The sequence below is a fragment of the Watersipora subatra genome, chromosome 10 (genome assembly GCF_963576615.1).
Source record: "Watersipora subatra chromosome 10, tzWatSuba1.1, whole genome shotgun sequence".
In the NCBI taxonomy this organism is placed as follows: Eukaryota; Metazoa; Bryozoa; class Gymnolaemata; order Cheilostomatida; family Watersiporidae; genus Watersipora; species Watersipora subatra.
In genome coordinates, this window is record NC_088717.1 from 54398266 (window position 1) to 54415529 (window position 17264).

A 17264-nucleotide genomic window follows, 5' to 3' on the forward strand; every position below is an offset into this window, starting at 1 on the left:
AGTGATTACGCCTAAAAATGTTATGCCTACAATTGAGTTTGCCTATAAAAGATTACGTCTACAACTGATTTTGCCTTCAAGAGATTATGCCTACAATCCGAGAGATTATGCCTATGATTTAGGATATTACGCCTACTTTAACTCTGCGAGGTATAAAATAAGGAATGACATGACTTTGTTTTGCATGGACATGTAGATGTGTTATATATGTAAAAATATCTTTAAATAAGATCCTATTATCCTTTCAACAGACAAAAAATACATCAATAAGTACAATACAGCTAAAAAGCGTAAGTATTGTTGTGGAAGTCAGCGCTGACTAGCCACTTGCAAATGGGTTCTGCGTACATGTTGTCTTACACCGAATGAGTAATAGCTCTCACACACAACTGTAATTGTTGTAAGCAAGGTGACTGGTGAATGAGTACGGCTCTTTATTATTCATGCTCTATAAGCATGTAAAGACAGTCAATGAGATAATTCAATACAATCAAGCGTAATGCTGAAATGAGTTAAAATAAATGCTAAAAACAGTTACACCTGTAAATGTACGAATGTAAAAATACATAAGTATGCAAAAAGCTGCACAGAGGTAAATTAATGTTACCACGCTGTTCTTAATAATGATTAGGAACAGAATTCTTAGTCTTGTAGTTTTGTAGCTTGTAGTCCGTACTCCTTGCACTGTGCTGTTTGTTCTCCCTTCTTAACACTAGAGCACCTTTGCTTATATAGCAAGGGCTGGGTGTTAATCCATGGGCTTTCCAAGCACACTGGCTTTTGAATTACAGGGCTCATCTGAGAATAGCTAAACACTTACGGTAATTAAAGCAGCTTAGTAAATCCATCACAATATGTTCAGACTAAACTTTTGTCACAGTTATCTTCACTCATGTTTTTCTACAGTAATAATCAGGACCGGGTACTTTGCCTTCTCAACGTTACATATGTAGTGAACTTGCAATGACGCACTTGCAATACGGCACTTGCAATAACTACTAAGTGGGTTCTGGTTACAAGTTGTCTTATACTGAATGAGAATTAGCTCGCATGCACAACGATAATTGTTGCAAGCAAGATGACTGGTGAATGATGAGTATGACTCTTTATTACGCAAGCTAAAGCTTGGTCTGTTTATCCATTTCTAGTGATATTAAATGTAGCACATCAGCTAGGTTTGTCTCATTGCAGTCAGTGTAGTTTTCTGCAGTCCTGTAGCTAACACTGCTCAAACTATCTATTTGGGTAACTTTAGGAAGATCTCTTGGTGGTCGCACTGGTTGACGCCCAGCTTATTCATCTTCCACTGGATATGCGATTGCTGGCAGCCTGTCTGTCCTGCAGTTCTAACACATACTTCTGGTACATATCATCAATGAAGGTTGCCGCATCGATGTATACTGATGTATCGGAATGCATGATCTCCTTTGGCTGTTTCTCCGCAGTATCAGCAAATGGATTAGGTGAGTCTAATAATGGGCTACTGATCGGCAGGAATGGATTAGTAGATATTCTGGAGTCTCTTCCTTGAGCTATCTCTTCAGAGAGCTGTTTAACAATTACTGGGTTATGCGTACAGCTAAACTTTCAGTAGCAGCAGGATTACAGATATCCCACTGCTGCCACCAATGTAGTGAATTTTTGTGCTTGCCTCTCACTAATATAGCGAATTACGGCATTTGCAATCATTACTAAATGGGTTCTGGTTACAAGTTGTTTTATACTGAAAGAGTATTAGCTCTCATGCACAACTATAATTGTTGCAAGAAAGATGACTGGTGAATGATGAGTATGGCTCTTTATTACGCACGCTAAAGCTGCACAGAGATGAATTAATGTTCAAATAATCCACAAATGTCCGTATATAGTAATCCACAAATGTCCATATATAGTAATCCACTAATGTCCATATACAGTCTCGTCGCTTGTAGACAGTAGCCTATCTGGTGCTCTGAACCCTTCGTTCTACTGTGTCATTAGCGTATCTTCCTTCGTTACTTATTCTTACCCATCCTGCCCTACACTGCTTTACATATCCTTATATACAGTGTTATGTGATAGTCCATTGGCTTTCCATGAAAGCTGGCTTGTATATTACTATGCTAATCCTAGGAAAGCTTGATGCATAAGGCTATTAGAAATAGCTTAGCAAACCCATCATCATATCTATTAGCACTAAGCTTTTAGCACTGTAGGACTAAAGATATACGACGACCAGCTATTATAAGATATTGTGAGACTAATTTTATATCTTTTTAGAAAGCAAAAACGTGCTATGAAGTCACCAAGTATGAAGGTGATACGCTGTGAAAATTATAAATGCTGACTGGCTTCCAAGGCACAGTTCAAACATTACGGTTGCTTCTTCTCTAGTAGGTAATAACTAGGCTTTATAGAACCACTTATGTGTAATGTATAGGAGTATAAATCGTAGTATTAGATTATTCAACTAGATTTTAGAGATTACCGAACACTTGTTTAATATTTATCGATATATCAATTTTACGACTCGTGAAATCATTGAAGAAAGCAAAGTACGTGCAGTCCGCATGTTGCCGACAGAGGACCAAACCAATAAACTCGGTGACTGGTTGTGACGCCGAATTGAAGAATAGGGAGAACTCGGGCTTAGCGTTAATTCAAACCGAACGTATTCGCTACGCTGGTTTGATGCATAGGAAGACAACTCTGGAATAAACGCCACGTCTAATATTTGGCAATCTGTATACATACGGCAATATTTACGCTAGCTTTATACGTAGGTGAGGGTTATAACTAATAGTTATTCAAATAAATAGTCTGCAGCCTAACCAATGAATACCTCCTTTACTTTAACACTGCTTCGTTTTCTAGTAGTACAGTGTACATGTGAGTAAAAGTTGTAAACAAAAGAACTTGCATGGCTTATAATACAAATGTCAGCTTTCAATCTGGAATGATACAACTTCTGAATGCCAAAACACAATTATAAAGTCACAGCTTCAGTCACAAGATAACTATGTGTCTGGAACTTATTGCCAATATATGATGAGCTAAATTTTGACTAGCTTATTGATGAATGTGATTAATAAAAGGAACTTTGTAACACATTCTTTGAACTGTCCTCCTCAAGTTTACATTATTTCTCTATTCTTTACAACTGCGCTGAGCACAACAAATATACTTTAATACCATTCTAAAGAGTAGACACAAACTACTGAAAATTATATTTCTGAATATTTTTACAACTACACAGAACAGCATCTGAATACAAAATTCATGTATCAACCAGGCTGAACACGTGAAATTCAGTAGAATGAACAATATTTACAAAACAAACACATGACTGTACACATGAGAGTCTCTAGACGAAACTGGTACAGAATGTGTCTGAGACCTTGACAGGGTGTATGGCGCCGAGCCACCGACAACTCTCCAAGGCATCATACACGTCTCCACTCATGTTCACAAAGTCCTTGTTTATCTCTGTTACTTCGTCCAATAAAACTGGCTCCACAGGTGCCTCTGGATCTTCCCCATCGCCACTGCAATACACAGCTCCTGACTACACTAAACACACAAAGGTTGTTTGAATGGCTAGAAAATGAGCGATTGTAAACATAAGTGAAGCGCCATCATGGAATCCACTGATGGTGAGTTTAAGCTTACTATACAGTGAAACTAAGCTAACTCTGACCTTCACGGGACCGAGAGAAAGTGTTCGAGTTATCAGAGCGTTCAAGTTATGAGAACACTGTCACAAGTGCATGTATTATTGTATTTATCAGTACATATCATAGACTTATTAACTATACTAGACTGGGCAATCCAATGCATCACGGCTCAGCATTGTGTCCCACTTGAATAGCCACATTCCTCGCGACGCAACGTCAACGCTTTGTTCACTTGCGGCTGGTCAAGCAAGCGAGTCATCATTGTTTACATTGAAAGAATGGCTGAGACAGCTTTGTTGCTACATGTAATTTGACATAACTACTAAAGTACACTAGATATTGGTTTAAAATTTTAGATACAAAGCTTATACACTATGCTTTTCCTACCCTGCAAATTTGTAAACATAAAGTTGAATATTTCATATGTAAAGTGCCAGTAAAAATGTATATTGATCTATTCAAAAATATTGCAAAATTATCAATGTTGCCCTATGCTATGGGCTAACATGTCAGATAGCTAGGTGCACAAACTGATTGCAAATGCATACCCACTGGTAAATGGTACACTGATTGCAGTCTGCCATGAATATAAATGTTGGGTCTTAGGTGTTATGCAAACAGCATCAGAAAATAGGTCTATGTGCACTTTGTTGCTTTGAACACTGCCTAGTCCAGGCTATATTTTTAAGTAGGAAGCCATGGAGAGTGGGGCAACTACCAGCACTGGAAATGATTCAAAGGTAAATTTTACTTAAATCGTTTTCAAGTGTGGTTGTGAGAGGTACCTAGATATGAAGAGCAAGAAATCTTGCGGATTTTTTCGAGATATGCATACAAATAATAGTTATTCCAAAATGTTTTCCTAAGGTTCATTGCTGGCACTAATATTTGAAAATTTGCTTCGCACAAAGAGGTGCCAACCGCGAAGTAGACAAAGTTTTGCCAATTCATGAAGTTTTTCATGACCATGGCAGGTGGACATGGGCTAGTAAATGAGTATTGTGATGGCTGCCATACTAGAACCTACTGCTGTACTAAGGGTATTTGATTCTCCGCCAAAATATTTACAACCGACTCAACCAAAGCATAGACGACTGTTATGCCGACCAACACTATTTAAATCATCTCCACCAGACCGCAATGAGCCAGTCCTGGAACCTTCACTTTGCTATGAAGAGCCAACAGCCGCCAAGCAATCTGAAGAGATCATTCCCGACCCTCTACATAAGCGTACCTCATACCTTGGAATAGGGAATTAAATTTTTCAAACATTTCGCGAGGCCAAGTATTTACTTCTGTACAAGCTTAGACAAGAGCATATAGAAAGACTGTCCTCAAAGATTCGGGCCAAGGGAGGTTTCAACAATAATCCAGATGTCCGTAGCTTCAAATCTATACTGAAAGCTTGACTAGTGAAAACAGACATCACACCTATCACGAGTGCCAACTGTCTTGATTGTGATAGCTCAGATGACTCCTGCTCCCTACTTCTCTCATCTAAACGAAGAAAAATTCTTGTAGAAAGTGACGATGACTTCCATGATTATTTGGAATCAAGCGAACGGCTGGAAATCGATCTGTCAAAATCTGTCTCGAACATAGTGGAGTACATCGGTAGGTAAATACAACCAATTCCTCCAAATTTTCTACAAAACAAGAGATCTGGCACACATTGCAGCCTTGCTGCATGTGCTAAACTGCATGACTGCCCATATTGTGGTACATGATTTAGGTATGTACATGTATTTTGGTATTAGCTACTTTCACTTATTGTTAGTGTATAGAACAGATATACAGGTAGCAGAGTGGCTTGAAAGAATACTGCAGCGGATCAGTGAGATGTAGGTAAATTTATTTTACGGTTGATACATATACTTTTTATAATAATATTAACATATACTATTTATTTAGCAGGTTATGTGGTACGGAGCTTAAAACTCAACTGCAATGACTGCACCAGCTTTATAGCCTGCTGTCCAGGTTTACGCACCAGGGATGATGCGACACTAATCAGTGTAAAAGATAGAGGTGGTCTGTTTACACCTCATCCTGTCGTCACAAAGATATGTCTAGGCTCAGAACAGATTATACGGCAGTGTGTCGACTTACAAGGAATCACTGCAGACATACACAAGCTGGTGGTCACTAAGACTCTTTTATTGGTTTTACAAAGCAATTTGCATCAGGAATTTCCATGCTCAAGTCACAGCGCAGCCAGCGTTAGTTAAAACTATCACATCCAGATATGTCAGAATTAGAATTCACCACGAGGCTACAAAGGTAGCAGCTAACAAAAGTAATCTTAGATCAAAGCTCAGCCGACTGGTCGTCTTTAGTCATGTGTAGCCTGTCACAATAATTATGTCTAGAAAAGTGTACCATTTGTCGTTTGTTTTCTACGATTTTTCTGATGCTGTTTGCATAACACCTAAGACTCAACATTTATGTTCATGGCAGACTGCGATCAGTGTATCATTTACCAGTGTGTATGCATTTGAAATCAGTTTGTACACCTAGCTATCTGACATGTTAGCCCATAGCATAGGGCAACATTGATAATTTTTCAATATTTTTTGAATAGATATATACATTTTTACTGGCACTTTACATATGAAATATTCAACTTTATGTTTACAAATTTGCAGGGTAGGAAAAGCATAGTGTATAAGCTTTGCATCTAAAATTTTAAACCAATATCTTGTGTACTTTAGTAGTTATGTCAAATTACATGTAGCAACAAAGCTGTCTCAGCCATTCTTTCAATGTAAACAATGATGACTCGCTTGCCTGACCAGCTGCAAGTGAACAAAGCGTTGACGTTGCGTCGCGAGGAATGTGGCTATTTATGTAGGACACCGTGGCTTCGCATTGCCCAGTCTAGTATAGTTAATAGGTCTATGGTACATATACATACTATATATAAATCAAAAGCATTGATTGCTTGTTGCAAGTTAAGGGACCTCTCATGTAATGTTTTAACAATTTTTATTAGAAAGTATAAATATTTTCCTTTTATTACTTGAGATTCGTTTTTTTTAGGTGATGTGACTGCCAGGACGTTTTCAGATTAAAATAGGCAAAACCTGATTGCGGTTGAAACTCTCAGAAAAAAAACATATTTTTCTTTTGAGCGTTTTAACAAAAACCAGTTTTGCCGATTTTTCTTAATTAAAGTTTATCTGAAGGTTACCTCGCTTCTCCTTGCTTGCGGAGGGCTATCCCCAAACGGATGTTTGGTAAAATTTGATTTTTTGCAAACCTTTAGAAAAGTCGTTAACAACAATATTTTGCCGATAGTGGTAATAATGACGCCTAAGAACTACTAAAAGTTGTTGTTTATCTCCATGGCTTGGAATAAAGTGATATTCTAAAGCGATAACAACTGTCTCGGTAGCCGTTGGGCAAAAAAGCTGTTCGAGTTAAGAAGTTAAGGTCGAGTTATCTAAAGCAATTTATCATTGCGTGGGAACGGACCAAACAAATCCGTTCGAGTTAGCCATGTGTTCGAGATATCCGAGAACGAGTTATCCGAGTTTCACTGTACTTCCGATTGAAATATCAGCATCAACAAGCAGGGTTAAACTTGGGCATTGTTCAATGCATAAAAAGCAAAACATGATTAATATAATACACATGATCATAGTGCGACTAGCTAATAGCAATAAGAAGACAATTTCTAATATATACACTTACATCATGGGGCCAGCTATATGACTTTTCATGTCAGGAGTCGCGTACCAATTAGCCTGGGCCATTGTGTTGTGGTAGGTCATGTCCCCATAGGTCTGCTACAAAACATATTTCTGATGAAGTAGTTAATTTCATAGGTGTGATAAAAGTGTAACAGACAAAAATGCTGAAACGAAACAACAGTTCCGAAAACTAAAAATATTATGGAAATTATAAAAGGTTTTGTCAAGTACATGTACAACAACATTGTAATATCTACATCGGTAAATGCAAACAGTACTTTTTCCATAAGAGTTACCAATTGCTGCTATGTCTTGGTAACTACATGGCATCTTCGTAGCCCGAGGTTCTAGCCTTGACCAAAGATCATTCGTACCACATTTTTCTACTCTCAACACTCAGTACAATCTGAAGGTTCTGAATGAAACACATGTAAATGGCAGAATTAACATAGAGGTACTTCGGCAAAGGTTAATTCAGTCAGTACGTTATCATTGATAACTGCCTGCTGGCGTTTCTAGCAAATACCTGCTGTTGCCCCTACTGACTACGAGTGATGCCTATAGTAACTACCGGTGTCCCTAGAGAGTAATTGCTAGTATTTCAGTGGCTACCTGTTGATGCCCCTGGTGACCATATGTACATGTTGGTGTGGCTACTTGTTGATGCCCCTGGTGAGCATATGTACCTGTTGGTGTGGCTACTTGTTGGTGCCACTAGTGACCATATGTACATGTTGGTGTGGCTACTTGGTTGGTGCCCCTGGTGACCATATGTACCTGTTGGTGTGACTACTTGTTGGTGCCCCTAGAGACCATATGTACCTGATGGTGTGGCTACTTGTTGGTGCCCCTGGTGACCATATGTACCTGTTGATGTGGCTAGTTGTTGGTGCCCCTGGTGATCATATGTACCTGTTGTTGTGGCTGCTTGTTGGTGCCCCTAGTGACCATATGTACCTGTTGGTGTGGCTACTTGTTAGAGCCCCTAGTGACCGTATGTACCTGTTGGTGTGGCTACTTGTTGATGCCCCTGGTGACCATATGTACCTGTTGGTGTGGCTACTTGTTGGTGCCCCTAGTGACCATATGTACCTGTTGGTGTGGCTGCTTGTTGTAGTTCATTCTTGGCTGAGCAGACCGTATCTTAATATGGCGACCGAGCAGCTCTGTGTTGTTTAACTCTATCATTGACCTTTGCTGTTCTGTCTCATCGGAAAACCTCACAAACGCGAAACCTGTAAGTAGATTCAAGATTACTTAATAGTCCAATAGGAGAAGAGGTTAGTGGTAGACTGATGATAGCCTCGGAGACTAGTAGTAGCCACATATACTAGTGATAGCCTCATCACTAGTACAAGACACAGGAATTTGTGAAAGCCTCCCAGGCTAGTCCTAACTACATATACTCATAAAAGCCTCATAGCATAATGTTAGCAACGAAGGAGAGGAAAATTTTACCAATTTGATCAGAAATAACGATGTACAGTAGATGCTCCTAGAATGTACATGTAAATAATCCGTTCTGAGAAAGTTTATGTGCATTACAGGGATTTTATGTTAGGCGAACAGTAAAATACATGTAAATTGCTAAGTGTGGTAAGAGAGAATGATATTCTCATGGCTGACTATATGACTCTTGCTATTCAAATAGAATTTGAGAATTTGTCCAATGATGCTTTACATTAAATGGAATTTTTTACGTAACAAGAAGCATAAACTTTACATAAATTATTTTGTCATCTGGAATTTCCGTTATGGGAAGTTCAAATTATATGAGCGTTTAATGTATATATGTTCACAGGTAGCAAGAAGAAGTCTCGATTTTTTCAATAATGGTTCGTTAGATTGCTTTTGTGGCAGCATCTAAAAACTGAATGTTACTTATGGCACATTAGGTGAAAAAGCAGATACAAAAAGAACTAAACCCCATCTGCTTACACAAAAACACCATGAGCATCAAAAGAAACGAAGTATATCTGTTTAAATGTTGGAAAACAACAAATAGAAATGACATCTTCAGGCAATCTATGATGTTAATTAGACTCAAACTGAAATTTTGAAATATACAAGTACCTCGGGAGAGACCAGTTGTCTTATCGCAGACGACCTTTGCTGCTGTAGTGCTATTATATTTGGCAGCAAAATGTCGAAAAAGGGCCTCGTCATCAACCATTGGATCCAGGTCGCCAACCCAGACCGAATATTCTGTCAATCTTTCTTGGGGACTACCTACTGTGTTCAACTTGAATCTGAAAAGGTCAGGAAGTGACTAAGTGAAAGAAAATTACAAGAGAAAACCACTAAGGCACCATAAAGATAGCATAATCCTAGAATATGTGGAAAATATGTATGACAAGTGTCCTTAGTTCATGAAGAGTTTTGTGACAGGCTGAACTATAAACTGCAAAAGTGTGGATAGAAGCTGAAGGGCTCCTATTCACAGAGCTACAGCATTCCCATACAACTAATAAACAGCTTGCTAAGCATCTTTATTAGATGCTCAAATACAGTAGGTTATGTTGTTTTACAGTTGCTTACAGAATAATTCGTATATTAAGAAATGTCACATCTCTGCCATATTTCTAGATCACATAAACATAAAACTTCTTTGCATAGTATATAAAATAAACAGTTGTAAGTTTGGTTACTTTTTTAGAATAGCAATAGCAACATTGGCAGTTTTTGACTACAACAACAGATCTGAAGTATTTGGCAATATAGAAGTAAACATATATCGAGCAGGAAAAGACAACCCTTGCATTTTATCAGCACTAGTACCATGAGACTAGCGTGTCTGAGAGATCCTCATCAACTATACGCAAACTATTCTGGAGCCTCACGAGTAGGGCAGTCGTTTGAGTGCGGGTCGTTTGAGTGCGGGTCGTTTGAGCGCGGGTCGTTTGAGTGCGGGTCGTTTGAGTGCAGGTCGAGGAGAATGAAAGTCGTGAATTTGATTACTGCACAATGCAATCTTGCATCCCAGCCTCTAGGTCTAGGTCTAGGTAAAACTCGAGCCTTTAGACCCCGCTCGCGGGTAAAAGAAGGCCTTCAAAATGTCTGTCAAAAATTCGATAAAATTTCATGGCTTTCCTCGCAGGTTGCGGGAAGTCCTGGGCATAAAACTATATTGATAAAAACTCGAATTTGACTCAATGGCGGGGGGTTCCCCGTTAGTTGTTGACCTTGTATTATGATCATGAGTTGTATCTTGTAAATGCTTAAAACTATCAACAAAAGAACTGTGCTTGCTATCTGTTAAAATCTCTAGCATCAATGTCATGCGAGCACTCTTACGCCTTGCCTCCAACAGCTCTAGATCCAAAAACTGCCTTGCTTCCGTAACACTCTGTTTTCCCCTCAAATCTGAAATAAAACGCACAGCCCTTCGCTGCACATTCTCCAACGATGTTATCTGCCTAACTAAATGAGGGTCCCATACCTCACCTGCATATTCCATTATAGGTCTACACAAGGTGAGGTATGCAACCCTCTTCACCTTTCTGGGGGCCTTAAAAAGCACATGCCTCATCATACCCAACCTCCGAGAAGCCTTTGCCGTCACCGAATCAATCTGCAAGTCCCAACTAAAATCACTAGTAATTTCAACTCCAAGATATTTAAAAGCTGATACATTCTCTAACGCTATTCCTCCCAAAAAGTAATCCACAGAACTATCAAGACCGTTCTTACCAAACCTGACTATTTGACACTTATCAGTGTTAAACACCATACCCCAATGCTCAGCCCACCTTTCCAACAAAAACAAATCTTCCTGGAATTTCTGGGAACTATCTAAGCTGTTAACCGGGCAATAAAGAAGGGCATCGTCCGCAAAAAGTCTTATTGTCGATGTCTTTATAATGCTACAAATGTCATTAATGTAAACTAGAAAAAGAGAGGGCCCCAGCACGGAACCCTGAGGAACACCAGAAGTTACTGCAAGAGAACCAGACGTTGCTCCCTCCACAACCACATGTGGGTATGTCTGAAGCCCTCTAACTATGGCTTCAGACATACCCACTGACATGGCTTTTATTATAGTACTAGACGAATGCCCAGTGTTGCTCGGGTCATAAAAAAGTCTTTGAACAGAAAATTGATTCGTAGTTAACATACAACAACATTTGCCATTCTAGCTTCCATTCTACATATCATGAGAAAAATGTTTTGTGTAGTTGAAATAAATTAGAAGAAATAATAAAAATGTAAAGGTGTTCGAATGTAAATGTGAAATCATTAGCGAATAATGGCTAAATATAGTCTATTTCGCTATGATTACCTTCAAAAATTATTTTGTATACAATTATATGATTTCAGTTCGTTTCAGTGTTGGCATGCCAAAATTGGCATGCAGGCTAATATCGTAAGCTATAGGTACAAATCATCCTCATAAAAAATATTACCAAAATACCATGTTAACCTTAGTAACTATAGGTACCTACAACGACTTTAGTGCATTTTGTGTTTATAATCTGCGGGCCCAAGATATTATATCGTTACAAAGTACTACGTGGAGAGTTTTTACCTTCGAGACAGACGTGTAACATAAACGCTGAATTTAACTCAAATGAATTTAGTTTACTAAACAAATACTTGAACTTTTAAAATTAATTTTATCGTTGCGAAACGTTTTTATTTTAACGGATACCGGATATACCATATAACGGATACCTTGCCATGGCAAGTTCAGTGACATATATTTTTCAATAACGTATATAATCAGTACACAAATAAATCGCCAAATTTTAAATTCGAGATAAATTATTGTCGATATCATGAGGCTGAATAAATTAGCCCTAATGAAAAAAAATGAAGAAGCATCATGTCACATAAATATAGGCCCCAAAATATTTCTTAACAGAGGCATCGTAAAGCATAATGGCAAGGCTAAGCTAATTAGCATGCTAATGAGATATGTGGTATATGAAAACGTCTTTGGTCAATATGCCGTTCAAGCTCAGTGGTACAGCGCCTGGATAAGAAATTTGTCGATGCATACGTCGTGAGTTCAAATCTATCTAAATGCGGAATTTTATTATCACAAATTTAATAGCTATAGCTGCAGGTCTAGTAAAACGCATGAGGCGTGATAATTAAAAACACTTCTAAATAACATAAAATCATTTTAAAAAACTCATAGATGATTTTTTGATGATTTTCAGTTAAATAAAAAAAATTGCGTGACACTGCGTGAAGGCTAAAATCATGCCAGATCGTCATAAAATTGCTCCCAATGGCTTACCAGATGCATTTTATGTAATATCTTAGAAAAGATTAGAAATATGTGTCGGGGGTGGGGGGTGGGGTAAAAATTGGTCAAATGTGTTAAGACTAGTTAGAAACACTTATGAATCTATTAGAAATCGTCAGAAGTCATATTCGCACATGCTTGAAAAAAGCTTCTACCTGTATTAGCTTGAAAATCATCACGCCTCAACATGCGTTTTACTAAACTTGCAGGTTTAGTAAAACGCATGACACGTGAATCAGCGTAATGATTAAAAATACTTCTAAATAACATAAAATCATTCTAAAACACTGATGAGTTTTGAAAGATTTTCTTTTGCTTAACATTTTTCATCTTACTATATTGTTAAAATATTAGTAGTATCCATCTGCTCACCTAAAACCAGTGTTGTGAATGCCGTGTTAACCTTTTTAACAGAATTCCACATTTCACTGCACTATTGTTTTGTTTTTGTTGTTTGTTACTGCTACATAAATTATATTTTTATCTAATCACGTGCAGATGATCTTAATCTCTGTAACCGGTTACCTGAGCCTGGTTTTGCATATGTATTGCGATGCTGTACGCAATATATTTTGAATATATGTTTTGCTTAATTGATTTTCAGCTGATATTACTTTGGTGCGCTTGTGAGATGAAGAGTTGAAGGAAAGGTATCAACATACAGTATTCAAATGAATATTGCCACCAGCCACTATGTTGTTATACCTGTTTAGCAACAGCGCCTAAGGCTTTTACACAGAAATCACAACATTTAATTCTTTTAGAAACCCAAACCAGAAACTGGTTGCAAATACAAAAAACTATCAGATTAATTTAGACTAATTTGAGCCTTTAAAGGGTCATATTTTTTAATTAAAAACATTATTGCTAGCTGCTTTTAGGGAACTTTGTCTTCTTTCAAATGGTATATACTATAACAATCAATTTCAGAGCAACTGCCAAAAGGAGTAATTTTTGTTGGTTAATGTTGCGGCCTCCCATTACCCTTCCATTATACATGTAACTTACACAAAAAATAAGGGCCTGTTTGTTTGGAAACAACAAGCTCCCATATATTCCATTACACGCGGGACTCTGTGAAGCTGTACGGCTCTAGATTTACAATTATATCATTTAGGCACTTTATTGAAATAACAATCCGACAAAGTAGTTCTGGTGTGTTGAGATATTACTTTAAATGCATCTGGCAAGCCATTGGAAACGATTTTATGACGGTCTGGCATGATTTTAGCCATCATGCAGTGTCACGCAATTTTTTCTACCTAACTGAAATCCCTCCAAAACTCATCTATGAGTGTTTTAGAATGATTTTATGTTATTAAGAAGTATTTTTAATCATCACTCCTCATCACTCGTTTTACTAAACCCACTATAGCTGGACATACCAAAGGAAAACAGATGACAGACTTTGAGAAATATATAGATAAATAGATCAGCAGTTGGAAGAACAGTGAAACTCGGATAACTCACCCTCGGATATAGCGAACACATGGTTAACTCGAATGGATTTGCTTGGTCCATTCCCACGCAATGATAAATGGCTTTAGATAACTCGACCGAAACTCTGTTAACTCGAACTGTTTTTTGCCAAACGGCTACCGAGACGGTTGTTACTATCGCTTTAGAATATCACTTTATTCCAAGTCATAGAGATAAACATCGACTTTTAGTAGTTCTTAAGCCTCGTTATTACCAACATTGGCAAACATTTTCATTAACGACTTTTCTAAAGGTTTGCAAAAATCAAATATTACCAAACATCCGCTTAGCGATAAGATAAGCCCTCCGAAAGCAAGAAAAGTGAGGTAAATTTGGATAAATTTGGATAATATCAGCAAAATTGATAATGGGTTTTTAATAGTAAAGCAGTTTTGTAATAACTGACTTACTGCAAAATTGATCTTGGTTAAAACGCTCGGTAGAAAAATACGTATGTATTTTTTCTGAGCGTTTTAACCACGATCAAGTTTTGCCAATTTTAATCTGAGAACGTCCTGGCAGTCACATCACCTAAAGCAACAAACAAATCTCAAGTGATAGAAAAATATCTATACTTTCTGATTAAAAATATTTAAAACTTCACACGAGAGACCCTTTAACTTGCAACAAGCAATCTATGCTTTTGATTAATATATAGTTTGTATATGTACATGTATCTACTGATAAATACATGCACTTATGACTGTCCTGATAACTTGAACGCTTTAATAACTCGAACACTTTTGCTCAGTCCCTTGAAGTTTGAGTTATCCGTGTTTCACTGTATATAGCAATATGACCACTTTTAGCAATAGGACCGAGTCCTATGAATGCGAATTGGTAGTTACCAAATAACACACAGTGTCAAAATATTTCTGCATAGACAAATTCCTTTAAAACAAATGAATGAGACTATCACACAATCAAGTTTTCTTAATTTACCTTTTTGTTGGATTACTGTTTGGAATGAGTTTACCTCCGAGTTGATGAAGAGCTTGAAAGGCTGTATTATAATCTATAAACTCAACGAAGCAATATCCCATCGGCAGACCTGTAGCAGAGAGACAAATGTGCAAGAGCGGCAATGACACATCATTATATTTAGAAATAAAAATTCGAAATAATATCAAACAAAATAAATAATCTCTAATATACTAATACAAATAAAAACTGAATTTCATGCATTGCTTGACAGCTAATTTCCGATCTGTACTCATTTAATTTGTGCACCAGCTTTTAAACATTTACAATTTGTTGCAGTGAAATATTACTCCTTTAGATGAGGCAACATTATCTGGCTTGAGACAGCGCTGGCAATCCTACTGACAGGCCTGTTTCTTTTCACTTACATGTCATTTTGTTAAGAGGAATCTTTATTTCTCTAACAACATTCATTTGCTTTCCCATGGCCTCCTTGAATGCATGAACAAGGAAGTTATCATCCATGTATGGCTCTAGGTCGCCCATCCACAAGGTGGCACTGCGTCTAGTCTCTGCCTGCGTCATATCTATAAAATATGGAAGGAGGCCATGCATGGTTGAGCAAGGTCATATTTTATTGCTCAGATGACACAAAATTGCCTCTTCATAAAAAATACAGACTGAACAATGAATTGAAGCTTATCGAACACGGGTGCATGGCTAAATTTTTTATTTAAAGGCTTTCAAATCTTTTTCCAATATTCCCTAATGTAGCAGTGCGGTCGATCCACTTAAAAGGGCACCTTGCAATAAAGTAAAATATTGGTTTGTGAGAGCGAGCTAATTTTAGAGCCAGATATTGTGGTGCGATTAAAAACATTAAACTACAGCAACTATTCCTAACCAAACTCTGCTCAAATACGGCGTTAAAAGAACATAGAGTATGTTCTAAATCAGGGGAGGCCAACAAGCGAAAGGTCAAGAGCCATAATTGTTCTCTGTTTCTGCCACATCATACACATTTGTGTCATTCATGTTTTTGTACCAAATTATTCGTCAAATATTTTCAAATCTCCATGGGTTTGTTTGGGATTCGAGTCACCCTTTTTAGGCGAGTGATACGCCTTGTTAAATATCACTTGACACAAACGGGTGATTCGATTTTAATCAAATCGTTGATAACTGATTTGACCTAAAACACAAAAGTGATTTGATCATAGCTTTGCCAATGCGCAAAAAGATGACAAGTAGCCACACAAACTATCTTATAAGATGGTTGTACACTTATCAATCTCGCCATTACTTATGACAAAATTACGCAAATCATTGTTGCAAAATATTTATTGCATATGAACAGTTGATTAATATATTCAAACATGGTTTGACAGTATGCTTCAACCGGTTTATGTCAAGCGGTGTTGAAGTAAAGTCAGTTAGTCAGTTGCAAGCCTTCTAGGATTGCAATTTCACTGTGCAATTCCATGCTCGTTTTGTCTCAAAAACTATGACATAAAATAACTATGACATTAATATATTTGACTAAAACTGCTCTTGTACCCTCTCTTCGGGCTAGAGCATAAAACTTATGCGATGTTCATTGTAAAGAGCAGTAGAGCCTTGTTTGGATTCCGTAGTGAATGAATGTACGGTATAGTAGTACAAGGACATGGTTCATGTTGAACGTTACAAATACCAAATAAAAATATATTTAAAAACACTATATTTTGCCAAACGTAAAATTAGATCCTACTAATGTAGACTACTTCAGTGCTTTAATTTTAGTATTTCATAATATTGAAAGCTAGCATGGTCTACATTATTTTATAATATAGACTAAACTAGCTTTCAAATAAAATACATTTACTAACGCTGATTTAGACAAACATGAATGTTTGGCAAAGTGTTGTCCAAGTAATGCCTGTAGGCGCGTTGACATCTTTCATTTGTTAGAAATATTTCGAATCAAAATTAAGGCCGTTTTTCAGACATGCAGCTTGTTTTTGGTTGAATTAACTAAATAGTTCTTTTTTCCAATACCCCAATGTGTATTAAGTGACGATAGCAGTTAATTCCCGAATGTATGAATAGCCAAAATCTTGCGTTTCACATTTCTAAAGCCATTTTAGTTTGATAAAAAGCCATAAATGTACTCGCCATTAGACATTTGGTAGCCGGTCATCTTGTGCGAGCCGCGTTCGTGAACTGGTATTTCTGTACATATAGACCTGACCGCATGAACGATACAACGTAAACTCCACACCAGATCAA

The 17264-nt window shown here is 37.4% G+C and overlaps 2 protein-coding genes across 2 annotated transcripts in view; both read right to left on the reverse strand.

The window, feature by feature from the left end:
- LOC137405864 (uncharacterized) overlaps positions 1-17264 on the reverse strand; it is a 405083-nt gene that overhangs the window by 361548 nt on the left and 26271 nt on the right. The gene's annotated exons all lie outside the window — the stretch shown is intronic.
- LOC137406285 (tRNA selenocysteine 1-associated protein 1-like) lies at positions 3174-17247 on the reverse strand. The gene is made up of 7 exons (XM_068092830.1): positions 17151-17247; positions 15425-15583; positions 15018-15126; positions 9419-9594; positions 8438-8580; positions 7347-7441; positions 3174-3524 (listed from the first exon to the last, which is right to left on the reverse strand). The coding sequence occupies exons 1-7, from the start codon at positions 17173-17175 to the stop codon at positions 3344-3346; spliced, it is 888 nt and encodes a 295-aa protein (XP_067948931.1). The 5' UTR covers positions 17176-17247; the 3' UTR covers positions 3174-3343.

What these genes read in the sequence shown, in the direction of transcription:
- LOC137406285 (XM_068092830.1), bottom strand. Translation starts at nt 17,175, where the DNA reads ATGACCGGCTACCAAATGTCTAATG. An exon ending in CGGCTACCAAATGTCTAATG is followed by an intron (nt 15,584 to 17,150) that starts GCGAGTACATTT and finishes CATATTTTATAG; the next exon opens with ATATGACGCAGGCAGAGACT. An exon ending in TCCTCTTAACAAAATGACAT is followed by an intron (nt 15,127 to 15,424) that starts GTAAGTGAAAAG and finishes TCTCTGCTACAG; the next exon opens with GTCTGCCGATGGGATATTGC.